The sequence below is a fragment of the Amia ocellicauda genome, chromosome 22 (genome assembly GCF_036373705.1).
Source record: "Amia ocellicauda isolate fAmiCal2 chromosome 22, fAmiCal2.hap1, whole genome shotgun sequence".
Lineage (NCBI taxonomy): Eukaryota > Metazoa > Chordata > Actinopteri > Amiiformes > Amiidae > Amia > Amia ocellicauda.
In genome coordinates, this window is record NC_089871.1 from 1,116,822 (window position 1) to 1,141,821 (window position 25,000).

Below are 25,000 nucleotides of genomic sequence, written 5' to 3' on the forward strand. Positions count from 1 at the left end.
ACAGGTATCCCAGATCACAGCCTGGTGCCCTGGAGCTCCGGCCCTCGAGGGGTTAACTCTGTGCATCGCCACTTTCAACGGAGGAGAAAAATAAATAAAAAAATGTGCATAAAAACAACAAATATACATATTTTTTGTTGTTTGCTTAACCTCTGTAAATGCACTGGCAAATATTTCCAAAACAGTTAAAGCGTTTAGTAAATTGTATCCATATGTGGCCGGGATGGGAGTGGGGGGACGGGGGGCTGAACACACAGTGTCAAGGGAACCTGCCCGGCGTTCAGAGCAGAGTCACTCCGGCTGTTCGCGGTGCAGTGGGGTGGGGGGACGTGCGTGCTGCCTGTGTTTGGGCGATGTGCAAACCCCCGACACCGCAAGGAGAGGCTCGGTGGGATCTGTGCTATAAGCCTGCAGCGGGGAAGGTGCCGAGGATTAGGACGGTTTCACAGCACCACCGAACCCCTGGCTGCTAATGAACGAGGTTACAGATGCCCTGCCGCTGAGCTTTCGACTTGTCCCATCGCAGGCGTCTTCAGGTCTATCGGCCATGAAGTTTGGAATCTCCTGGCAATGTGTTGTTGCCTAACATGGGTCGGTAACACAACCCCTCCTTTGTCTAAAGGAGATCCCACTGTGGCCAGGGACGGGCCTGTGTGCTGGACTGGAGCACATGGCAGATTCTCCTTTTAGATCATCTTGCAGCGCGAGGAGAAGCTGCTCCAACTGTCGCTGTGTCTCGCACGTCCGGGCTTCAGAGTCTGTCCCCTGTGACCTGTGCCAGATTTGGTTTGGGTCAAGTCCAATGACCCCAGTCTCCATGGCATGATAAATCAATCACAGCCCCCCACAGCCACTCGGTTTTCCATCCTCTCTCTCTCTCCCCTTCTTCATAAAGTTTATATCCCCAGGATATTTTGCAGCATTGCGTGAGGGCAGAGGAAAAAACACAAGCCACAGGCATCATGCTGCGCAATATTACTTGTGAAAACACTTCCCAGAATCCCATGCAGCCATTTGTTAAAGGATCCCAGAGAGTCATTTTTGGGTTGTTTTCTTTTCCAGACACCGGCTCTCCTAGTTTCAGCCTCATGTCACGTGTCATGACAGGGTTTACATGACGTTTCCGGATATCCTGCTCGGTGTCATAGCAAAGACTGGTCACCTCCATGAGTCTTCGCAATGTTTGATGGTCTGAGTTATATGCGCTGTATGAAGCCCCGAACCCTGAACATAACACCTACTTGGCTGCCCTTCTGACTGGTTGTGGATAGGAAGTGACTCGACCACTGAGAGAGGGAGGTTAGATTGTAGTCCTACATGACTGTACTATGCTGAGGACACTGCATGCAAGTACAGATGGCTATCTTTTCATCGCACTGCATTGTGGGAGAACCCTGTCATTGTGCTCATCTGACATATTTGATATGGCTTCTACTTTGATTCTTGTCCTTATCTCTCTGGCTTCTTCCTGCCCATGCTGGTGCAGACCGTACACCAGGCAGTAGATAACATCTTATCAAAACATGGAGGCATGGAAGCTCTCTCTCTCTCTCTGTCTCTCTTTCTCTCTCTTTCTCTCTCTCTCTCTGTCTCACTCTCTCTCTCCCTCTCCTTCTTATTAAAGCAATCTTTCTATTAAGGCTTTAATCTCCCGTGGGCTGGAGCGGGGTCCAGTAATTAGCAGTGTTTGTGCTGGAATGCACACAGCCTGCAACAGCCTTGCTGGGAAGTGGCGATCGTCCTTGTTTCTGTTGCCAAAGCAAAATAAATAAATAAAATGGCTCATCTGTAAATAAATGACTTGTGTGAGGAGCTGCAGAGCTTCCCCTGGTCCGGCTGTGTGCAGCTGGAGGACGCTACTGGTCTCTGCCGAGCTGTGGCTGCTTGGATTGTCTCTGACCCCCCTCGGCACATTGTCCGATGGCCATCTCCCAGCCCTGCCAGGAGCTGCATTTCTGGGCAGACCTAAGGGTACCGGTATCTGGACCTTTCCTCCTCTGAGGTTCTGAGGTTCTAGAGCAGAATCAAAGAGGAATTAGCCCTTTGCATGAAGTAATAACAGCATGGATTATTATAATTTGATATACACAGCTGATCTTTGAGTAGTTGCTCTTCACTCTGCGCTGTCTGACACAGTTCACTGTATGCCATCCAGGTGTGAAAGGGTTAAGGCTCTGTGACCCGTGACCTCCCTGCTGTGAGTTCTGTTAGCGGAGTCACGTGTTTCTTGGTGCCGTTCCAAGCCCTCTGTGACCTTGCTAATGATTGGTTCTGTCTGACAGCATGGCGGGACACCGGGCCGACACCTTACACTGTCAGGCCCGCCGCCTCAGAGTCCCGAGGTCAGGTCTAGCGAGGTGGTTCAGTCGCCTGCCTTCCCTGCGGTGCCGGTGCTCTGGCTGCGCGAGGTTCCCCTGGGAAGAAGGGCAGCCAGGACCCGGTGTGTACTGGACACACGGTGCTGCGGTTGCTGGCTGTGTGGAAGTACACCGAATTAAGCGCTGTTTTCCTTCAGATTATTCCCCCCCTTAGGTGTTCCTCGTGTTGAAGGCAGTGGCACAAAGCATTGTGACACATCGACCCAAAGCAATAGGCTGCTGTTTTGCGGCCCCTCAGTCTATTCCAGGGCTCAGTGTGTTGGATGCAATAACCGGGCCCTGACCTTGTGTTGCGTGGGGACCGTGTGTGACACAGAGACTTCCGGCCGACACCTCGGGACCACAGCCTCATCACAGCCTGTCTTACCCACTTTGTGCCGAGTGCACTCTGGTCACGGCACCGCCTCTACACTTCTGTGGGAGACAAAAGACGAGGCCTCTGGGGTTCCCCCTGCTCTCCTGCAGACGTTACGCACGTGACCCGAGTTAGACGATCCCCCGACAATCTGGCACGCCGATACAGTGAGCACAGCGAGGGAAGACTGCAGCGGCACGGTGCAGGAGAGAGGAACAGACTGTTATACTGTGCTTACTGTAGCATCAAATTATATATATGAATATTGAAAAAGAAAATAGCAGCTTTCAAAGGAGGAAAGAGAACTGAGACCAAGCAGCTGAGCTTTGTTTAGTAACGGCCACAAACAAAAACCACAAAACCGTATTGAGTGGCCCCTTCATTTCAGACACAGGTAAGAGACTGCGGTCACTTGTCAGGGTGCAGGATACGGTGGACAGTGAGGGAGTGAATGATTTGGCCTCGCGTGGAGGAGCCAGACCACGGTCAGAGCCTCGCAGAGTGTGGACTCGAGAGCAGGAAGGGGACAGCTGGGTAAACTGGGCGCATCTGCCATGGGGCTGGGCTGGAGGCAGACATCCTTCCCATTCCCGGACAGCCTTGCCGGGTGGCCAAGCAGACCCTGGCACTGGTGCCCAGCCACACAGATGGAGGGGGTGCACCGGCTGGCAGCAAAATGGCCCAATAACAATTCATAACTGATCTGATGTTTGAGTGAGTCTGTCTTCTCTTCTGCCTCCGTGTGTTTTGGAGAGAAAGTGAGGTGAATCTGCGTGTGTCCCGGAGGAGACGCTTTCTGCACTTTTATTGGCGGCTGGGGCGAGATCTCTTCTCTCTGGCAAGGCTCAGGCCTGCAGCCAGCTGTCTGCTGCCATTACCACGTCTGGATTCCCTCGGTCACGCAACATGAAGGAGCCGCTCCCGTTGTGTGCCGTACCTCTCTGGTTTCTTTAATGTGTTCGCCTTGTTAAGGCAAGGAGTTATACTCTCGCCACGGACATCGGGGCCGTTAAATGCTTCTGTCCTCGTTGGAATTTATTTTTCCACGTGTGCTTTTCCAGCAGCTGTTCGCAGGGGGGTGCCGGGAGGTGGAGGAAGCAGCTGAAAGTCGCCTCCTTCTGTCTCTCAGATGAGCGAATCTGTCGCAGCACCGATGGGTCACGTTCCAAACACAGAAATAAAATCGAATGATCGCTCCCATGAAATCAGTCTGAACCTGGCTGAGGTGAACCCCAGAGGACCCGGGGACACGGAGGTAAAGCCCATAGGTTTCCAGGAGGCCCCGGCCCAGCCTCGGGCTCCCTGCGTGTCGCCCCGCTCAGGTTACTCCCATAGCAGCTCCTGAGTGGCCATGTGTTTCTGATCAACCACAGCAGCCCAGACGATTCATCTGCTGTGGCAGGACTGTCTGCGCTGGGGCTGCGGGAGGGCAGCAGCCTGCCCTGACCCCACTAATGCCTCCCAGACGGGGGCTGAGGTGTGTGTGTGTGTGTGTGTGTGTGTGTGTGTGTGTGTGTGTGTGTGTGTGAGAGAGCGTGCAAGTATATGCATTATAACCATCTAAGAGTGTGCATGTGTGCGTGAGTTCAGTGTGTGAGGGTGCATACCTCCGTCTGTGGGATGGTTTTCTGTGTGTCTCTGCCGTTGCGTTCAAGTCTGTGCTGTGTGTGTCTGGGGGGGCCTGGGAGAGGGATCTGTTCCAAAAAGAAAAAAGAAAGCAACGGTCTTTCTCATGTTACAGCCCCTCACCCCTCTGAGGAGTCCCTGGCCTCCCCCTACACCTCTCTCCTGTCTGGAAAGCTCGTTTGCGCCACACTCCTGGAGGCTGTCTGAGTCTCCAGCGCCCGGAGAGCCGCGCTCACCGCAGGCTGCGGAGGAAGCATCTGCGTCCCCCCTTTCCTCCTCCTCGCAAGTCTGAGGCGGGCTCTCGTGCTGTGGAGTGGCCCTGTAAAGGCATTAGCGGGGCCTGGCACTGGGGATGGCCCTGCGTGGTGGGATGGTGCGCCGAGGAGGGCCCCACCAGCTCCCACACCGGAGAAGAGCTTGGCGAGATTGATGGGCTCTCCCACAGAACAGATGTGCCGATTTAATTAAAAAACAACACTTGCGCCTGGTGTTCCCTGTTTTAAAGTAGTAAATCAGGGCAATTAATAATACAGTATTGAGTGTAGGGGCGGGGTGGGGGTACGGGCGGGGGGGAGGTTGGAAACGATCGCTCACAGGAGCAGATGTCGGAGCAGCGAAGACAGTCCAGATTCCAGACTGCAGAGTCACTGCGGTCTGTCTCCACACAGAGACCCCGAGGCTCACAACTCCCAACCACCAGCGGCCTCCGAGGGGCAAACATGGGGGCGGGGGCGGGAAGGGAGCCGGGGGAGTGTGTGACCGCGTGTGCTTGTCAACCGCAGACTGGAAACCCCTCACCGGCCTGTGCCAGTCCCTCTCCAAACAAAACATCTGTTTACGAAGCTCGGCAGACTGGGGTTTTAGGGGTGATCTACGATGACTCGGAGCCTGTTATTATTTTCCTGCTGTCCTGTGGGTTGGGGTGCAGGGGGGTTGGGGGTCACCTGCACTTTCCTCATTCTTCTGAGCCTCGCTGGCCGGGTTTCATTAGCAGCGTCTCTCCGCCTGATTGTTCACAACCTCCCCTGCAAGCACCGCCTCTGTGCCCCTCACTGCGCAGCACCCAGCCTGTCTGCTGCCTCTGAGGTAACGCTGAGTTGTGCCAGCCTGCCAGCAAGAATCCAGTAATATTGGGACGCGTTACAGCTGCCACACAGTGCCCGGCTCGGAGGGGCCACCGCTGCTCAGCCACCGGTGAATCACTGTTCAGTCTTCCATCTCCGTTCTCGGGATGCTTCACATTTGGTTTGAAACTTGACCGGCGCGTTGGAGTGTGTTACAGGAGTGGCTGCGCTGGCTGCCAGTGTCCGTCCTCCAGCGTCCCGATCTGTCTTCTCCTGCGTTATGTTTTCTTGGCGGCTCTTGTCTCTCTTGGTTTCGGCCTCTGTGTTTTCCTTCTCCCTGACCGCGATCCCACGAGTTTATCTTCTGACACACATCAGTTTGCAGATGAATGTAAACCGAAACCCTTTCACCCTTGTCAGTGTGCGTCTGCACAGTGTGGTGGGGCTACATGTGTGGAGCATGTGTGAGCGTTAAAGAATGACTTTGACTTCATGATTATGTTTTCAGTATCATGAAGGGAGCTGATTATGGTTAAATGGTGAGAATGTAATCGATTAAAGAACCACCAGAGAGACGAGCTGTTGAGCATTAGTGGCCTCTGTGAGATTAACTCCACACTTCGCTGCTGTGCGTCAGATGAGGGCTGTGACCGAGTCTGAGGTCCCTACTGGCGGTTCCTGGTGAGAGTCACAGATTCGTTTAATGAAGTGTTGTCCTCCACAGCACATACAAATAATGTGTAGAGCTTTTCTTTTCCTCAATGAATGCCCTGGTGTGGACTGGGGATAATGCTGGCTCTCCGTCCCCGCGATGCGCAGGACTCGTGTCGTTCCAGGGGCCAAACCTCCCGAGCGACTGGGGCTGCGTGACCTCGGGACACGCTGGTGTGGGACGGGGGGACGGCTCGGCGTTACTGCTGTACACGACATGAGAGACACAGAGGGTAATTCAATGTGGCTTTTATGCACTCTGTAATTCTCACGCTATTTTCTATCCATTGAAATAGTTTTCTACATTACTTCGTTTCCCACACAAAACCCAGTCGCAAAACAGATGATTGAGATGATGTAGATTGAGGAAACAAGTCGTCTCTTGTGTGCTGAGTTTATTTTTTTGTTTTTGTTTACACAACAGCTGGCTGCCGACCTGCAAATAGTCAGGAAACCTGGCCGGCATGAATCTGTTCCTCAGCTTTATTCTGTCGGTAAAGGACATTAGAGACGATGTCACAAGCTCCCCACAGCACGTGCTTCTTGTCTGCTATAAAAAGTATTTGTTTTCGTTTTGATTGATGGTTGTTCTCCACCTCGCTGGTACCTGCCGTGTGAGCCGTCACCGGGCTGCAGCTCACTCCGGAGTGATTTATGAGTGTGTAGAAAGGTGTGTGTCGGACGCCTCCACCGAGCTCTCTGGCGTCTCCCACTCTCTGGCAACCGGAGGGAGGATCGGGGAAACTGCTGGAGCCGTCGAGAGGATGTCTGACTGACTTTTGATGACTGTCAATTTGTTATTTGGCTGGCAAATGCTAAAGCTGCGGGCTGTGTGTTCGGCCACGGGACCCCCGTCGAACAGGAATTTGTGGCTGAAATACTGAGAAGTGAGAGATGCGAGGGATGAAATTAAAACCCGAATCTCAGGAACCGTGGACGCTCATGATAAGGAGTTTGACTGTAAGTCCATTCCTCGCCTTGTCACCTGAGGGTGCAGACGCAGCAGCGGGGGGGGGAGAGTGCCAGCAGCACGTGCCGCGGTGAGGGCACAGCGCTGTGTGAGTGTTTGCCGTGTCTGGAGCGGCGGCAGGGAACGCCAGGGGCCAGACAGACAGAAAACAAGCGCTGGAGGAACAGGGCAGAGCTGGGCGGGGGAGTCCAGGCATCCTGCAGGAGCGTGGGGGAGGAGTGTGTGTGTGTTTGGGTTGGGGGAGGAGGGCAGACAGCTGGTTCTGTTTTTCTTTCCCCCCCATGTTAGTCATGTCATCGAAACCCGTGTAGGCGTTTCTGTGTGTCTGTCTCTGTCTGTCAGTCTGCTGTCTCTCATTCCTCTGTCGGAGTCCAAACCTGGCTCAGTGGAACAGGGAGAGGTGGCTCGTCTGCCCTGGGAGTCGGTTTATTTTGTGTTTGATTTCTCAAAAGTAGCAAAGCTTGCACTTTGTTTTGCACTTATGTTGTAAGTCGCCCTGGATAAGGGCGTCTGCCAAGAAATAAAATAAATAAATAAATAAATAAATAATAATAATAATAATAATAATAATAATAATAATAATAATAATAATGATGATGATTCTTGTTGCACTGGAGGCCACCGATGGTCAGACTCGACTCTCATGAGATACTCTCCAGGCTATCAAACTGTGTCCTTCTGCTGCAACTATGATGATGATTATTATTATTATTATTATTATTATTATTAATAATAATCATGATGGTGTCAGTGAACTATTTAGGTGGGATGCTCAGCTGAAACTTTGTATCCCCCCCTTTTGTAGCCGAGACTGTGTTGTAACTGTGCTCTCTCTCTCTCTCTCTGTGTGTCTCTCTCTCTCTCTCCTCCAGAGTGTATGAACTGTACAGGCTTCACTCACCTGAACAACCGGCTGAGCACTATCGAGTCCAAGGTGAGTGCGGCGCTCGAGCCGAGCTCAGAGGCTGAACAGTCTCTTTGCATCGGTGGGATTTGCTGCCACCATGTGGCCAAATGTGTCCTCCACAGGCCAGCGCTTAAGAGTGACGGCACAGGGCTGAGACCCCGGCACAACCACAGCAAAACATTTACCCAGACTGTATTTATGAGCACGCACTTAAAACACAACCCCGGTAGAGCCGAGAAACACACCTCCGATTTACAGCTGCAGCCCTGCCCTCCCCTCTCGACCTGTTCTTGTTTCTTTGCAGATTGTGCTGCTGGAGGAAACTGGGAGACTCATCCCTCCTGTGTCCAATGGGATGAACGGCTCCACAGGTAACGAGGTGGATAAGACCACTCCCACGAACATCAGACCCCTGGGACCTGCGCCCATGGGCCCAGCAGGTCAGTGTGGAAGGGCTCTACGCTCTGCAGATGTTCATAGTTTCTCAGTCCAGCCCGTCTTGGGGGACATGGACCTCAGGGCTGGAGTTACAGGTGTCCTTCAACGCCAGCGGGTGTAAACAGGGTCTGTCATTGGGTGCGATTGAGTGTGTCATCACATGAGTCGCGGGGGGTGGCCGGTGCCGTCTGAAGTGCCGCTTGTGTAGCAGAGCAGACCCAGCAGGGCGCTGAAACACTGGAACCGAGCCGCTGTTTGAAATAGTTTGAGCTGAACCTGATGGAGGCTGTAGTGTCACTGAGCGCTGAGCTGCAGCAGGCGGCCTCCCTCTCTTCCTGTCAGTCTGCGCCGCGCCTCTCTATTCCTCTTTAACTCTTCAGCTGCATTTTTATCTCGAACAAAACTCTCCTTCTCCCTCTCACTTCCTCTCTCTCTCCCTTTCCCTGGTGTCTCCCTTACGTCTCTCTCTCTCTCTCTCTCTCTCTCACTCTCTCTCTGTTCAGGACCTCCTGGAAACAGAGGCCCTCCCGGACCTCCCGGACCCCCAGGACAGCAGGGAACAGTGGGGCCCCCTGGTCCTGCAGGAGAGCGTGGCCCCTCTGGTCTATCAGGACCTGTCGGACCCCCAGGTAAACCCCCCCACCTCTACAGCATGACATCATAGTGTTCAACACTGTCTTTGAGACTAATACACATTTTGAATTTTTAAAAACAGAAACAGAAACATATGAAATGCGCAGATACCAAACTCAAACTGACCTGTGCTGTCTGTCCCCCCACACACAGGGCCGCAGGGGCAGAGAGGGATACCTGGGGAGACAGGCTTGCCTGGCCCCCCAGGTCTGCCAGGGCCCCCGGGGCCCTCAGAGAGTCCCCCACTGCGAGGAGATGCGTACAGGCTGAGCACCCGGGACCTAGGAGGGGGTGAGTCACAGCAGCAGCCATCACCAAACCTTCCCCCAACCCCAAAACGAGTAAATCACAATTCTTCCCTCGCGCCCGTGGTGAAGGACACAGACAGAGCGTTTCGTGCAGGGGGTCTGCAGGGCACCCTCCAGCTTGGCAAAGATCTAACTCTGATCGACTGAGTCAGCGGTCTCTCACTAGAGATATAATCAAGGCTCAGCCTAGGAAGCGCCTGGTTGCCTGTTCAGAATCAATTCAGCTGCTATTTCTAGCTCTCATGGGGTGGGCAGACCTTGGTCTGAACAGGCTGTGGACTGGTAGAGCTCAGAGCTCACACAGAGGACAGGTGCTTATCGTTGTGTGCATCCCTTTCTGTGTTAAGCAGTGTCCCCCCAACCAAAATCATATTCTTTTTCCGAAAATCAGTCCGCTCTGCCTCTTTCGTTTGGCCTGGAGTCTTTCTCACGCTTTGTTTATTGTAGACCTGTGCCAAGGACAGCTGGCCAATTCTGAACTGCGCTGGAAGGATGAAGTATGACTTATGTGTTCTTGGGTCAATATCTCACACTGTAATCACAGTCTCTGTGTTTGTGTTAGTTTCAGGTTTTCCATAATGCCATTTTGACTCAGTGTGGCTGTTGAGTAAAAAGTAGAGCAAAAACAACAAGGAGGACAACATTCACCGGCAAACTCCCAGCATGCATTCGACACGAGAGCAAACTTGATTCTGTGTTTATAGGGATTTATTAGACCCTTTTCCATTTTGTGTGTTGCTGTGGGCGTTAAAGCAGACCCTTATGAAACAACCATCCCCAGAAGGCCTACAAATTGAGGAAACCCAAATCGCACTCCCTCGGGGTGATATGGATGTTTAGTGAGATCGAAGCGGTTTATCGCTCTGTGTCAACAGATGTAATTACGGGCCACTTCCAGACACCGCCACCAGAGGCCAGCAGACCCCCATCTTGGCCCCAGTCTTTCCAAGCTGCATTTAATTAGGAGGCTGGCTTTGTTTAAGTCTCGGCGCTGGCTGCCGTCAGCCTGCTGTAAATCAGACCCAATTTGTAACCTGTCAGCACAGCAGTCGACTTTTGGCAACCAAGGTCGGCCCCCTGAGCCAAAAACCTGCTCAATAAAAACACAGCGAGAAGCCGAGGATAGTGAGTCAAAACCTGCCTCTCACACAGACCTGAGCCGAGTCGGAGAAACGGGATCCGTCTGCTCTGGTTGTGCTAGTTGTGCTCAGGCAGCCTGCGGACCTGGACTAGAGCTCAGCTCCTAATCCCCACTGAAGACCAGGGGACCGGGGGCCCCAGGCGGCCAGTCGGCACAGCAGCGCTCTTCTCCCGCCGAACAGACTGACTTCCTTTGTGGCTCGATCCTGAACCTATCGCCATGTCCAGCATCTGTCGGTGGTCTCTATTCACAGTGGTATTATGGCGCTCTAGTGCTGGGCTCTGCAGGGCTGGTCCTGGAGAGATGTGGGAAGAATCGCAGTCCACAGCCTAACCAACCTGAACATTTCACGTGAAAATCCACACCGATTCAGTTTACTCAATAGGAAAACAACCCCGACCTTAATGGTAGCCTAGGTGTGGGGGAGACTCGAACCCTGGCCCTGACAGTGTCTTTTGGTCTCCCTGCCGAGCAGCCTCTCAATCACTCGGCTGCTCTGCACACCGGCTCCGCTAATGGAGAAGTCTCACTTTAGCCCTTGACTGAAGAGACCTGTTAAACCTGCCGGACAGGGGGGCTTCGCAGTGGCTGGACAGAGGGGCAGGTTTCACACAGACACAGAGCTGTAAATAACTGAACCGCACACAGGAGACGCCTGGGAGATGCCTGGCCCGATAATCAGTGATCAAATACAGATAATTTGATATTTTTACCCTGCCGTGCGAGGCGCGTACTGGGGAGCCGGATCTGGACCGTCCTCCCGGGCCGTAAATTTGTCTGTGGGTTTCTGTGCATTCCCGGGAACACAGCTGAGCGCCGCCGCTGCAGGGAGCAGTCCTGCGTTCCCGAGGCCTGCGTGATGGCATCCCTGTGTCGTGTCGTTCGGAGGGTGTGAGTTCCTGGAAGAGGCCGGGACTCATCTGTCTGCGGGAACGCGTGGAGCAGCAGCTGCAGCAGATCTTTTAATCCGGGTGCTGACTGTGCTGTGGTCCACACTGTCAGGAGCGGACCTCCATCTGAGATCATGCGCTGGGGGCTGTCTGTCTGTCTGTAGTCTTTCTACATGTATCAATATTGTTATTATGAAATTGAAGTTATTTTTCCCTCTTTTTCACCACAATTTGGAATCGACAATCATTTAACTCGGCTCCTCGCTGCCCCCCCGGCTCTACCCGCGCTCGGCCCACACGGGACAGACAGGACCCACGTGCTGATCGGGCTGCTTCTGTTTGTGTTTCATGCAGGCAAAGACTCTGGGCCATGGCTGAGAGAGCCTCCAGGACCACCCAGCCCCCCCGGCCCCCCAGGTCCCCCAGGCCCCCCAGGTAAGAGCTTCTGCCAGCCGGGAGCGAGAAGCAAGGAGGCAGTCAGGTCTGTGCCTGGTCTCTCTGTCTCCCACAGTAGCCCAGTGTGGGGGGCAAGTTCTCACAGACATGCAGCAGATGCAACAGTATTCAATGCTTCCCTTGTGAGCTGTGGGGGGGGTCTTTACCTGGTCTTGGGATCGAATCAATTTGTACCCCCCCCATTGCAGGCCCCCCAGGACCAGAGGGACCCCCAGGAGCTCCAGGGATGCCTGGCCGTGATGTGAGTACTGCAGCCCTCTACGATTCGCTGTTTTAATAAAATAGATCATGTGACCTGGACAGTGCATCACGACGGATTCTTGCTGTTTTCCATCTCAGCATTTCTGTGCATTTTCTCCCTGGGGAGACAGTACTGGGGGGGCGTAGAGGGTCTTGACCGTGTCTGTGTGTGTTGCAGGGAGTGGGAGGCAGGACTGGGGATCCAGGGCCTAAAGGAGACCCCGGAGAGCAGGTGAGCTCTGCCTTAATATCTAAAAAAGCACAGAAGAGTGTCAAATCAGAACACACATTGTATTTTCCATTCTAATAGCATTCGTAACTTCAGAACTATAACAATCAATAACAGTATTGCTGCCGATTGTGATCGATGTCTATGCGGCCCAGTCCAGGACCTGCTCCTAGTATCTCCGTTATACCAGGATGGCAGGAGGGGCTGGTGAGCTGGGGGGGTGTGCTGTGGCCAGTCAACAGCAGTGTTGTGTGAAGGCATGTCTGTTCTCACTGACTCTCTCTATTTCTCTCAGGGGCCCCCAGGGTTCACCGGAGAGCAGGGCCGGCCCGTGAGTATCTCCGCTCGGCTCACTACTCACCAACCGCTGTCACAGATTGTCAAGACCGCACTCGTGGCCTGATATTCAGTGTTTGTGCCCTGTATTGTCCTGTTAAACTTCCTCCTGTTACACTTCCTCCTGTGTTAAGCGCTCACCAGCAGCTTGTCGTGCTTGTGTTGAGATATTCGCGCTCCCAGTGTGCCGACTGTGTGTCTGTGTTCACAGGGCTTTCCTGGGCTGAAGGGGGATCCAGGAGATGCCCTACTAGAGGTGAGAGACTGAGGCTGAGCGAGAGAGCCAGTAGGATGGCATGGTGGACAGAGAGTTTTCCACACACCAGCAGCCTGTGTCGTTTGTCAGTGAGAGCCATGTGTGCGTCCTCTGATCAAAACCCCGTCTCTGCTCTGCTCTTAGCCCTCTGGAAGTGAGGAGCAGCAGACGTCTCACCAGTGCACCTTTGTCTTCTTCTCACCGGGGCTTGAGCTGTAATTGGCAATGCTTAGAAAACAATCAAACACACAGCAGTGCGTGCCACTGAAGGCTGCTCCTGTCCCCGCAGGGCGAGGGTGTGCAGCAGCTGCGCGAGGCGCTGAAGATCCTGGCCGAGCGGGTTCTAATTCTGGAACACATGATTGGAATCCACGGTGAGGGAGCGGGGGGTCGGAGCAGCGCCTGGTCTTTACTAGAGAGCGTCACTCCCCTGCTTAATCAACGGTACTCTAATCAATACTCTCTCCCTCTGCAGAGAACCCCCCCGAGCCCGGCTCCGGCCTGGACGCCCTCACCGACACCCAGCCTCCCGCCCTCAAGACCGAGCGGGCTGGGCAGTACCGCTTCCTCTCCTCCCTCCTCAGGGGTGACGGCGACTCGACTGGCCAGGAGAGCGAGGGGCAAGGCCGGAAGTAGCCTACTGAGAAGACCAGGGGGGTTCGACAGCTCAGGGCGCAACGTGGGGGCTGAGAGGGGCGATGGCTCCCGCTGGGGGGTGTGGTGGTTTAGGGGTGTCCATAGAAAATGCCCTCTGTAAGAGGTGGGAGCTTTTCAGCAAGGATGGGATCATTTATGAAATTATGCAAAGTACACATTGTTCCAGTAATATGTTTAGTCTTTATTGTGTTAAAAACCTGTAGCTGTTTTGACTGTGGTGTAGCAGTGTGTTGTGTAGGGGCAGAGGGCATAAGAGTCCCCTAGCTTGTGAGACGGATTAGCTTCAGAAGCACCAGTAGTATAAGAGACATTTGTTTTTCTGATTTTATCTCGAGTCGTTTTCCAGGTGGGGGTCTCAGGTGGACCCCGAGAGCTTTATAATTGTGTAAACTGCTGTAAACTGCTCTCTCTAGCTGGCCTAAAAGGCTACTACCCCTACCCCTGTTTTTATTAACTTATTTAAAAATATTCCTGCTTATTGTATTAATATTAAGAAATGTTTTTTACACCAGTTGCATAGATAAGTGCATACTCCCCATATAGCTGGGCTTAATATATAAACCAAATAAAACCTGCGACATCTGACGGCCTGGCGGCGTATTTGTGACCGAATCGAACATGGGGACTCCTTTCATGTGCGTTAGAAAAGTAATCTACACCTGTAACTCTGAAGCTTGAGTCCTGTCCTGTTTATTAAGCCACCCATCCGTTCTCAATGACCGCTTCATCCTCGAGGGTAGCAGAGTCCACGGTTCAAATGCTCACAGTCAAACGTCCAGACCTTAGTGCCGTCCATCTCTGCCACCTCTGACCCCGTCTGCTTATTTCTGAGTCGCTGCAGCTTTCGTCTGTGTGTGTTGGCGTCAGTGGGGGGCTGTTCTCTCTGCCTGTGTGGTCACATGACCCAGCGGTGAGGAATTCGAGCCGAGTCGCTCCGCTCTGGAACTGCTGAAGTCGAGGGATTATATCTCGTGTCCCTCTTTCCCCCTTTGTTATCAGTCTAAATGTGCTGTGTAGCCGACATACTAATCCTAGAGCACTGTGTGTAAATAAGGGCTGTGTTGTGTTGGCTCTCGCTCGGTTGTAAGCGATCGTGGTTTAGCTGTGATTTTGCCCTCGTGTCTCGAGAGCGAGTCTGTGTGTGCCTGTGTGACAGCAGCTCGGTTTGATATTGGTGTGTGGACTTGGCAGGGAGAGACACCGTATGTAATCCGGTGTGTCCTTGAAGGTGCGTGTCCTGGAGCTTCATCGCATGCAGCCTCTCTCTCCCTGTGCACTATAGTGCATCACCCAGCAGTCATGTGGGTTAAATGGGGACAGATCCAAGTCTATCTGACGCCAATCACAACCACAACATCAACACACACACACACACACACACACACACACACACACACATTTTAATACAAAATAAATTAGTTTGTGCTTTAGAATTAGTAGCTGCTGGAAATAAGGGGCTCTGGTGATGACAAGGGATGCGCGTTGAGCTGGCGGAGAAGCTTTATTCATTCTTGGGGTGAGAAAACAGAGCAGGGTCCTTTTAAAGGGGTCAGACGTACAGCAGCACAATGTACAGACGCGAGGAGACACGGGGCTGGCCGACCCAGCTCACTCCTGGTCCTTCTCCTCTCCGTGGGTGATGACATAACACAGGTTCTTGTAGTCCAGGTTCCCCGCGACGTCCGGGGGGAACGCTGTAAACATCTGCTGCACCTGAGGGGGGACAGAGGGAATGGCCACCTCACACATCTGCTAGATGTGGCCACGTCTCCCGCAGCCAGAGAACCTATATTTTCTACATGATTTTATCGGGGAAACTTGCTCCACAAAGAAGGTGGGACCTTCGGCCCCCGGGGACTTTCATGTGAACTAGCCCAGTTCTCAGGCGCAGTTTTGTTTGCTTGTGAGAGATTTGCTACTGCGTTTCCTGGTTTGTTTTGGTCTCTGAATTAGCGCGTCTATTCAAAACAGCTGTTCCGCGCTGTTCCGTGTCAGAGACGTGCACAGATCTTCCAAAAGCCTGGCTACCGTTCAGTCCCTCTCTCTCTCTGTCTCTCCCCCCCCCTCCCCTGCCGTGCAGCGCTCCATGTTTATAACACATCTGCGGTTGCTGAATCACTCCCAACACAAACCACAACATCGGGATCCCACAGCAACAGTCACCCGTCGCTCCAGAGTGGCTTTGCTCGTTTGCTGTTGCAGTGCTAACCTCCCCGATTCCTCCAGAACTGCTCCCCTGCTCCGCACAGTAACGCCTTCTCTGCCCTCAGTCCAGCAGCTCCTCTGTTTCACGAGAGGACCTCTAAGAGGCCGCAGATCCGATCTGCGCACTGCCGGCTGTGCGACACGTTGCGGGTGGGAAAGTGAGCAATGTTGTGCGGTTTTGTTGTTGCCTGCTGGCTTCCCATGATGCTCCACATTCTTTCAGCCCTTTATTTTATTTTTATGCATTAATATCAATTATTTTTGACCTGGCCTGCTGGAACATTTTCATGTTTTATGTTTATCTTCTGCTGACTCTATTGTATGAATGTGAAAGTGGCTATGTGTTCTTCTGGTCGATGGCTTCAATAACCCAATGGCAATTATGAGTTCTCTCACCCTGAAGAAGTGCTCTATAAAAACACTATGATTGAAGCCACAGTGCGTTGAAGTACAGCCAAACTACACTGCTGTAAAACTGAACCAATGTCTAGACTAGTCCTTAAAAACGAGGGTGGAAAAAACTGATTCCACTGAGATCAGGACACATCTGGCAGCATCACTCACCTCTTCCTCGCTGAACTTGTCTGCCTGCGTCATCAGCATGCGCTTGATGCTGTAAAAGAGCGAGGGATTAGACACTGCGCTGGGCCCATAACGCTCCCCATTTGTCTGCATTCGCAATTCTGCAGCTGCTGATGGCTTTGACTCACTAATCTGCTCTGATGTGTCCGTGGGCTTCCGGGTCGAAGATCTTGAAGGCATTCATGATGGTCTCTTCCGGGTCACTGCCTAACGGACAGGAAGTGAAGTGAGTTACAACCTTTAATGAACTGCCCCCCCCCCCCCCTGTATGAGGTTTACTACAGCTCTGTGAACTCAAAGCACCACGTCCAGTGCAAACGGGTCACAGAGGGGTTAAGGTTAGGAGAAACCCCTGATGTGTTTATTCCAAGAATGAACGTGTGAATCCTGGAGTGAAATGCTGGGAGTGGATGCCCATGTGGCCTGAGATGGACGCAGAACATCAATCAGGCAGACAATCTGTCCTCCAGTACCGCACCGTCAGCGGCCCCCCATGTCTGGACTGTCAGTGCAGGGGTTACTGGCGGCCGGCCGTCTCCAGGCAGCCCTGACCTTTGAGCTTCTCTCCGAACATGGTGAGGAACACGGTGAAGTTGATGGCCCCCGGCGCCTCCTTCAGCATCTCCTCCAGCTCCTCGTTCTTCACGTTGATGCGGCCTGCGGAGCACAAGCACAGTCGCTGTAGAGGTGCATGCATGTCAGTGTGTGAAGGGCCTGCGTGTTCTGGTGCGATGTCTGAGAAACCCCACGTGTGCAACTGGGCAGGAGAGGGGCAGCTCTAGTGGGCTGGACTGGGCCGGTCGGGGAGATACTTTACCTATAGCTGCGAAGGTGTCTCTCAGATCCTGCTTGTCGATGAAGCCGTCCCTGTTCTGATCCATAATGGTGAAAGCCTGCAGGAGAGAGAGCAGTGAGCGGGGGGGGGGGGTGCGTGTGTGGATTGGTGCACAAGACTGTGTGCGTGTGTGTGTGTGCGTGCGTGTTTGCGGGGCCTCACCTCTTTGAACTCCTGGATCTGGGACTGCTCGAACATGGCGAACACATTGGAGCTGGCACCCTCCGCCTTCTTCTTAGCCTTTTTTGGAGCCTGACAGGGGGAGTGGGGGTACATATAAAGTGCGTGTTGGCAAACATACAGACATACAAGGGAAACTGTACTGAGTTCAGTCTGTGTTCAGTCACCTCGACTTGTCATGACTCGGGATACAGAAAATAATCTAAAAAGCCGACAGATGTTTGATGCTACAGTAGATTCATATAAATAGCATATACATATATACATGTGTGTGTGTGTTTCTGTGTGTGTCCATCTGTCGTGACTATCCAGGCTTTGTTCCAGAGGATATTTTAATATCCATTAAAGTAAAAAAAAAAAAGAACAATACTATTGCACTAAATAAAGAGCAAAGAACTGCCTCGATGTCTGTCCTAATCTTCCCAAGACATGCAACAGTACTCGGACTCGTATCTGGGTTAAATTACCCTGTGTTGTGTTTGTGACTCTGTGGCTGCGTTGGCATGCGATATACATTTCTTGTACTGCACGGTTGTTAAAGAAAGTCGTTGACTTGAGTAACCGACGCTGGATTTCCTGTCTCTGCTTCACTGCACAACATCCCCGGCTCCACTTCCCCCACTCAGTGACTAAGCTCTCTTAATATCGGAAAAGGTCTTTTTAAGTCATCTAGTTTCACGCTGCCTGTCCAAAGAGCCTCGGAGATGCAGCTAAAAATAAAGAGTCATTTCTCAATCCGCCCGTGCACCGCAGCCGCGTCTCTCACCCTTTCTGCTCAGGTTTTGCTTTCCTTCCTGTTTTTTTTACCCCCCCTTTACCAATTATTCCTCATTAATATGCTGCCGTTATGTAAGTCACTGATTTGGCAATTAGCGCGGCACTGGAATACATTTACAAACGATTCCAAGGGTCTGCCACAGAATACAAAAATCCCTCAACTTTCCCAACCGAGATGTTCGTTCTTAATTAAGCAAAGAAAACACCCAGAACAAGATGATGTTGGGAGAATGAGCGGAGATCCCCCCCGAGCACCAGCAGACAGAGCGAGAGAGAAGAGGAGGGGGGAAAGAAAGAGACGGCACAGTCCTACCATGCTGATGAGGTTCCTGGATGCTTCTCTCTCCTCCCAGCGTCCCGAGCACCGATGCCACCGGCCGTCCTGTTTTATACACGGATTTGCTTGGCTTACATGAATACCTGGTCTATGTTTAGACAATGGAGCCCACACTGGAAAAATGCAGCAACCAGCCCTAATCCCAGGCATGCAGACCTCGCCGAAACACAGCTATGCCAGGGATGCCGCTAAAACAGGGGCTTAAAAACAAGGTGCACATGTTGGTTGCCCCAGCGGTGCAGGGGTGCCCGGGGCCCAGACCGCAGTGGGCCTTGTGCAATTGCCTTACTGTCTGGGTGATCAGAACCCACCCGATCCAACTAGGCGGGTGCAGAGCGCGCCAGGCCGGAGAGACCCAGGTGGACGTACTGGGGAACTGGGGAACGTCTTGGTGACTGTGGCCACTTGTTTATTTCGGCCTGTTTATAGTGCCCACGGGGGGATGGAGATCTCGAGTCCTGTAGGGGGCGTTTGGTGCCAGATTGTGCTTTGGCGTGTGGAAATAGATCAAGAATCGGGGGGCTTACAGCAAGAGTTCCCCTGCTGGTAAAAATAGTCTGTGATTTAGGGCTAAAGCTTTGTGGCTTTGTGTTTTACACTCAAACAGCCTGGCCTTAACGCCATCAGCCAAGGCTGTCATCGCAGAAACACGCGAAGGGTAGGGGACCTGGGGTGGGAGGGGGTCGGTAAAAGTGTAGGGGCTTGTAAATCTTTTTTCAGGGGTGATTGATGTCGGGGTGATATTGCATAGAATGAGACGAATTAGAGCTCTGGGGCGCCCGGAAACTCCCAGCATGCTCTAGTGACCTTCCGTGCCTCGGTCCTCCAGGGGTGCCAGGCTGAGCAGCTGTACCGGCAGCGTGGCAGGCAGGCTGGGCACCGAGTCCGGCTGGCAGGGCGCCGCTCCTGGGCTTGGTTCTGCCCATGTTAGGTGGCAGAGCAGGGACTCGAGGGAGGCCTAGAGGGGTCACATGCCTCTGATAGCGGAGGACAGTGGACTTCAGCCAGGCTCTGGATTACTCTCCCACACACAGTTCTGCATTTGCACAGCGTTGTTCTGGACTCTGTGCAAGAGGAAAGGGCTGGGGGTTGAGTTGAGGGGCGGAGACGATCCCCTCGTGTCCTGACAGCGCTATTCAGACCGGATTGGTTGTGGCCCACACATCTCTCTTTCATCGAGATTTTATGGCCGACTCCTGACCCGATAGCAACATCCGAGCCCCAGGGAGCCATGCATAATAATGATGAGCCTCAGGACACACTGGCTCTATTAGCGCAGAGAGTACATTTAGTTTAAACTGCCAGATAATATTCGTTCTGCTGCCGGTCCCATGAAAGAGGACTTGTTCTCATGACACGCAGCGGTTCCACCGAATGCCACATGATGGCGCCTCTTTCACATGGATCGACACCTTCCCTCCTGTGGGAGCAGAAGTGTGCGTTTTAAAGGTATGAGACGCATGAAGAGGGAGAGGCAGTCACTTGCACGGTCTGATCAGGGCAGAGGAGCCCCAGCTACATGGCCACGTCTCATGCTCCTGTTCATAACTTCCTTTGTGCCTAACAGTGAGATCTGCAGCATCGTTGTGCTTCGGCACGGATATCCAAGCTGTTTGCTTTAACTGTTGCATTGCGGTGCAGCCAGCCACCAAACAGCCGAAACACGCCTGATTAGATCTGCACACGGTCCCATTGAGCACTGGCCTTGACGCAACTCGCAGAAAGACACTTTACAAACTGAACATACTCCCTACGCGCAGACACACGCTTGTCATAGCACATCATTTGGGTGATATTTGAGGCCTGGTGCCCCAGAGCAGATTTTCCTGCCCATTTTCTCAAAGTGACTATGTTAAGGTGCAGCTCTGGTGACAATCCGTCTGTACGTAGCTGTGAGGGAGGGCGATGGGACAACAAAGATCTGGTTAAGACTGGAAAACCTGCTGCTGGTTATCTGGAGTCGGGAGGAGCCGGGTAAACATTGCACTTACAGTAATTATAATTATTTATTCATTATTGGCTGACGTCTTTATCCGGGGCGACTTAACTTACTGGGTTTACAAAAAGGCTTACGACGGTTTATGGCGCTTGGCACGGCAGGCAGGGTGTGATTGTGCTTGAACACACAGGAAACCCAGACTCGCCTCGTAAGGTACTGCGACTCCCATCACCCGGTCTGGACCCCCGCCCACCCCCCGGCCCCTCTCAGCCCCTCTCAGCCCCTCTCAGCCCCTCTCAGCCCCTCTTGCAGTGGCAGTTGTTTCTTCCTCCCGCCTCTACTAATTTAGACTTCTCCAAGAGACAGTGCTTCCGTGATTAAAGTCAAATCCCTGGCGCTGTCTGTTATTTTCTTTTATATATTTATTTTAAATAGGACTGGCCTCCAGAGAGACCTTATTTGATTAAAAACATAAAAAAAAAAGAAAAAGATCTGAAATATTGAGCAGAACACCGCTGGGGGATAAGAACGTCCTAATTGATCTCTCTGGAGGGGATCAGTGCCTCGTCAATCGGAGGGGGAGGGGAGTGCACTGGTGGGTTGGAAAAACAAATTGCCACTGGGACGTGTCCGATCCCCGGTCCCACAGCGCCAAACGGAGCGGAGAGGAGAGCTGGGGGCGCTCTGGGCCCGCTGAGAGATCCAACTGCAAACACTGTGCAGCTGGGGCTCCCGCAGATACCAATCCACACTACAGCGAACCGGCGCCGGGCCTGCGCTGTTTCCCTGCCTCCCTCTCTCTCCCTCTCTCTCTCCTTCTCCTTCTCCCTCTCTCTCTGTCTCTCCTTGCCACTGTTAGGTTTCCCTGTTAAAAGACACATGAGGGTTGACTCTATACTATCTAACTCTTGCTTTGTGTTTGGAGAACAGTTTGGGGTGGGGGGGAATCCTCATGAAAGGAAACATCAACAGGATCAGTCTGAAGGTCACGACCCCCTTCCCTTCCCTTCCCCCTGGGAGGGGCTCGTATTCGGCAAAGGGACTGTGTTTGTCTGGAGCTCTCAGCCGAGGGAGACAGGCGGGAGGATGGGAGCATGTGCAGAGCAGGGCCCCCCCAAGGTCCTGACTCAGAACCATAATCGCGTTCCCTCAGAAGGTGAACTTGCCCCCCGTCTGCACATCCGTCCTGCGCAGCGCCTGGGACACCTGTTTCACCGCTGGCAGGCAGAGGCTCGTGTTTCTCACCTGAAGCGAAGTGGAATGGCTCGTATCCAGCCGAGTCAGCGCAGCCTGCGGGTGAAATCCATTACAGAGGACCAGCTGTTTTCTAGGGCACAGCTGCTGGCCAGATGCACCGTCGGCAGAGCGGCGGCGGGGTTTGTCGTCCTACAGGCGGGGCACGTATTACAGGGGGGACAGCGTGGGTTCTGAGATGGCGACTCGACTTGAAGCACCGGCTGCCCGACGCTTTTGTTTCTCTGTCTGCCATCCGGTCTTTTGTTTTTGTTTTTAATTTACAACTCATAACTGTATCCACTGAAGCTGCAGACTTGACTCCACTGCCCCTCTGGAAGGGGATCGTGCGCTGGCAGTTGTTTGCCCAAATTTCAGTTTTCAAACATCCAAACAAAGGCCCTGATGCCCGGTCACTGAGCTGTGGCCTGGACATGGACTATAGAAGACCAGTGCTGAAGCCAGACACACCGCCAGCTCCAGCAGATGGAGGCAGCCGGTCCCCTTCTTGGCCCTGAAGTGTGACCGTGCCGGGACGGGGGCCCCTGGGCTGCCGCGGGTGGCGCGGACTCTCAGGCCCGAGAGTTTAATCTCGCCGGCCGCGCAAGTCCTCTTTGCAGTTCACGCACACGTCCCACAGAAACCGTGCTAATTTGTTAAACACACACACACCACACATCGTGGCAGGGTGATTAACTGTAATTTCATTTTTTAATTAGCGAAACCCAAACATCGTTAATCTCTCCAAGTGGTCCTTCTTCCAGCACCGGCTCTGTAACCCAACCTGACGGCTCTGCCTGCAGGTCACATGGGTTTCTCCTCTGCAGCGTCAGCGGGATGCGGGGGGGGAACAGCGGCTCAGTTCGTTCTTCCTTTCCTTCAGCAGGAAAAACTCTGCGCCGTGGCGAGGCCTACTCGGTCCAGGCACGTTCAGATCTGTTACGCACTCACATGCCAGTCTGACGGCCTGGCGTTTTTCTATCCATATGTAAGATTACTTTTCTTAGACTCCTGTATGTAAATATATACAATGGACAGCAATATCATCTCAGTCCGCGCTAAGCAAGGCGAGGAGGACGTCCATGTACCGAAACCTGCTGCCTTGTCTCAGGTCTCATACCTGCCACGTGTGTCCGCGTTTGGCTCTTCCCCCTTAAATTGAGATGAAACGGCGCACTTTAGCGGAGTGAGTCTCCAGTATATATCAGCCCTTTTGTCTTTTGACAGTAAAAGCGCCTGGACAGCCCAGCACAGAGCCACGCCGGCCACATCAATCTGAGCGCCCGACTGCCCGCTCTCCTTTACTCATCGCTGCTATTGATTTTCTCTTCTCGGGGGAATTGAACGTCTCAATTCTTTCTGAGCAGACAGAGGGAGAGAGCGGGGCGGGGGGGATGCTCACGATGGCAGGGCAGTCATAACTTCATCTCACCTTAATCCCCCAAAGTGCACAGTACCCCAAGCCCAGACCGAAGCACATTTGCTCAGCCTGGGCCGCGTGTCAGCCCGACATTAGTGTAGAGTCATGGGATCGCCCCTAACCGTGGGAATCACATTGAATAAATAAAAACTAATGTTGTTAATTTCCTAGTGCAATAAATCAAAGTCTTGTTCATTTATGTGCAGCCATGAACACAGATAAATTAATCCCTTTGGTGGCACTCCTTGTTTGATTTCAGTTATTCATTGAAGCGTCTTAAAAGTTTAAATGGGGAAAGGCTCTGAAGAAAAAAAACAAGCACAACAAAAACATACAAAATGTACGTTTAAAAAACACCAAAAGCAGACAATTACTGAACCAGTTTTTCCCGTCTTCTGCACAACGTGTGACCTTGTGCAGCACTGTCTCGCCGCAGCCCGTATTTGGAGCAGCGATTGCTGGTGGCCTCGTGCTGCCGGTCCGGTGTGGGACTCGGGGCCGAGGACAGGTCAGCCATGTGAGGAATGTGCAAGGCAACGGCGAGCATGTGTTTCTAATTAGTGACAGGGCGCTGCGAAACGGCAGGAGGCCGGTCTTTCAGGTCGGATGGCTTGTCGCTGAGCTCCACCCCAGAGAAGAACTTGCTCGGGGGGGAGACACACCTTACGGGACCAAGATGATGCAGAAAAAAACTAAGAACAGACAATTGTGTTGTGTTTTAATGTGATAACCTGTATTTCACCCCATTGTGTTGCCTGCCAATGACTCCGGCCCTCCTTGCGTCCTTGATTCCAACATAATTGTTGCCTCTGAAGATGTCATCAGGGAGGGGATCGTTCCCAATGCGAAACGATTCAAGACAAAAACAGGAGACACTTCTTCACACAGAGAGGCGTCACAATCTGAACAAACTCCCCAGCGATGTGGCTGAAGAGACAATTTGGGAACATTCAAAAACAGACTGGATAGGATCCTTGGATCACGTAGTTATTAATGGACACCAAACGAGCACGATGGGGTGAATGGGCTCCTCTCGACTGGACACTTTCTTATGTTCTTAAGTTAAAGTATAATGATAATTAGCAGGGGGTGGTATGGGGGCAGTTGTTAAGGGGTAGAAAACCCGAGGACCCAGAGTGGAGTGTCAGACACCCTATTCCTTAATGGACACCAAACCAGCACGATGGGGCGAATGGGCTCCTCTCGATTGGACGCTTTCTTATGTTCTTATGATACATTTTCTCTTATTTATTATGATCTCCAAAAGCCAACTGATTTCACGTGTGGAACCACAGTAATGGCCGGTTACCCTCAGAGTGGTGGGGTGGGGCTCCAGCGTGACTCTATGTCCCAGGCTGGGACCTGTTGCCCTCTCCTTTCACCCCTTCAAGCTGCTTGGTTCACGTTCAGCTCATATCATTTCTCCCTGGGCTTCGGATCTTTGGTTTTGGTTCAACACGATTGCCAGTAGCCTTCCTGGATTTAAACCCAGGCTTAGAGTTGGGACTCCCTGGATGATATGTTGAACAGGAACGCTTCCTCTATAAATGGAAGATGGGCACTTCCATAACTGCTCTTGGACTACGCCAAACACAATTAAACTAATTGATAGAGGAGCAGCTGGATAAACCTGATTTTAACTGCAATTGTTGATTGGTGATTGTGTTTGTGTTACCAGGCAACCACCAATTGTTCAAACACAGTGGCACACAATGGGCAACCCGCGCCCAGCGTGTTGGAAACCCATCTAATTACTTCGCCTTTGGTCTCGTTTGCCACCCCGGAGGAACGGCCCGGCTGGGCAGGAGCTGAGTGGCGGTGTGTCGATCACTGTTGCCGTGAGAAGCTGCCCCTCTGAGGGGTCTGTCCTGCTCTGTACAGCCCTAAGTCAGCGCAC

At 52.7% G+C, this 25,000-nt stretch overlaps 2 protein-coding genes across 4 annotated transcripts in view; one reads left to right on the forward strand and one right to left on the reverse strand.

Annotated features, from left to right (window-relative positions):
* Positions 1-14,180, forward strand: part of col26a1 (collagen, type XXVI, alpha 1) — a 25,307-nt gene extending 11,127 nt beyond the window's left edge. For 2 of the 3 annotated variants that reach the window (XM_066695594.1, XM_066695595.1), the window contains exons 4-14: positions 7,977-8,038; positions 8,316-8,451; positions 8,953-9,078; positions 9,236-9,373; positions 11,776-11,856; positions 12,066-12,118; positions 12,296-12,349; positions 12,642-12,677; positions 12,894-12,938; positions 13,228-13,312; positions 13,414-14,180. In XM_066695594.1, the coding sequence (XP_066551691.1) occupies positions 7,977-8,038; positions 8,316-8,451; positions 8,953-9,078; positions 9,236-9,373; positions 11,776-11,856; positions 12,066-12,118; positions 12,296-12,349; positions 12,642-12,677; positions 12,894-12,938; positions 13,228-13,312; positions 13,414-13,574 (977 nt within the window). In that variant the 3' untranslated portion in view covers positions 13,575-14,180. The remainder of the gene's footprint in view (positions 1-7,976; positions 8,039-8,315; positions 8,452-8,952; positions 9,079-9,235; positions 9,374-11,775; positions 11,857-12,065; positions 12,119-12,295; positions 12,350-12,641; positions 12,678-12,893; positions 12,939-13,227; positions 13,313-13,413) is intronic. The other variant, XM_066695596.1, reaches the window with a different exon arrangement.
* An 893-nt stretch (positions 14,181-15,073) lies between these two features.
* Positions 15,074-18,528, reverse strand: myl10 (myosin, light chain 10, regulatory). Its single transcript, XM_066695597.1, has 7 exons — positions 18,488-18,528; positions 17,380-17,469; positions 17,200-17,275; positions 16,935-17,039; positions 16,511-16,589; positions 16,365-16,413; positions 15,074-15,308 (listed from the first exon to the last, which is right to left on the reverse strand). The coding sequence occupies exons 1-7, from the start codon at positions 18,488-18,490 to the stop codon at positions 15,204-15,206; spliced, it is 507 nt and encodes a 168-aa protein (XP_066551694.1). The 5' UTR covers positions 18,491-18,528; the 3' UTR covers positions 15,074-15,203.
* Positions 18,529-25,000: the final 6,472 nt, after the last annotated feature.

Bases quoted from the DNA above. Each gene is read 5' to 3' on its own strand.
- myl10 (XM_066695597.1), bottom strand. The intron at 17,040-17,199 runs GTAAAGTATCTC...TGTGCTCCGCAG, and splicing joins AGACACCTTCGCAGCTATAG to GCCGCATCAACGTGAAGAAC. The intron at 16,590-16,934 runs GTCAGGGCTGCC...CCTGTCCGTTAG, and splicing joins GTTCGGAGAGAAGCTCAAAG to GCAGTGACCCGGAAGAGACC.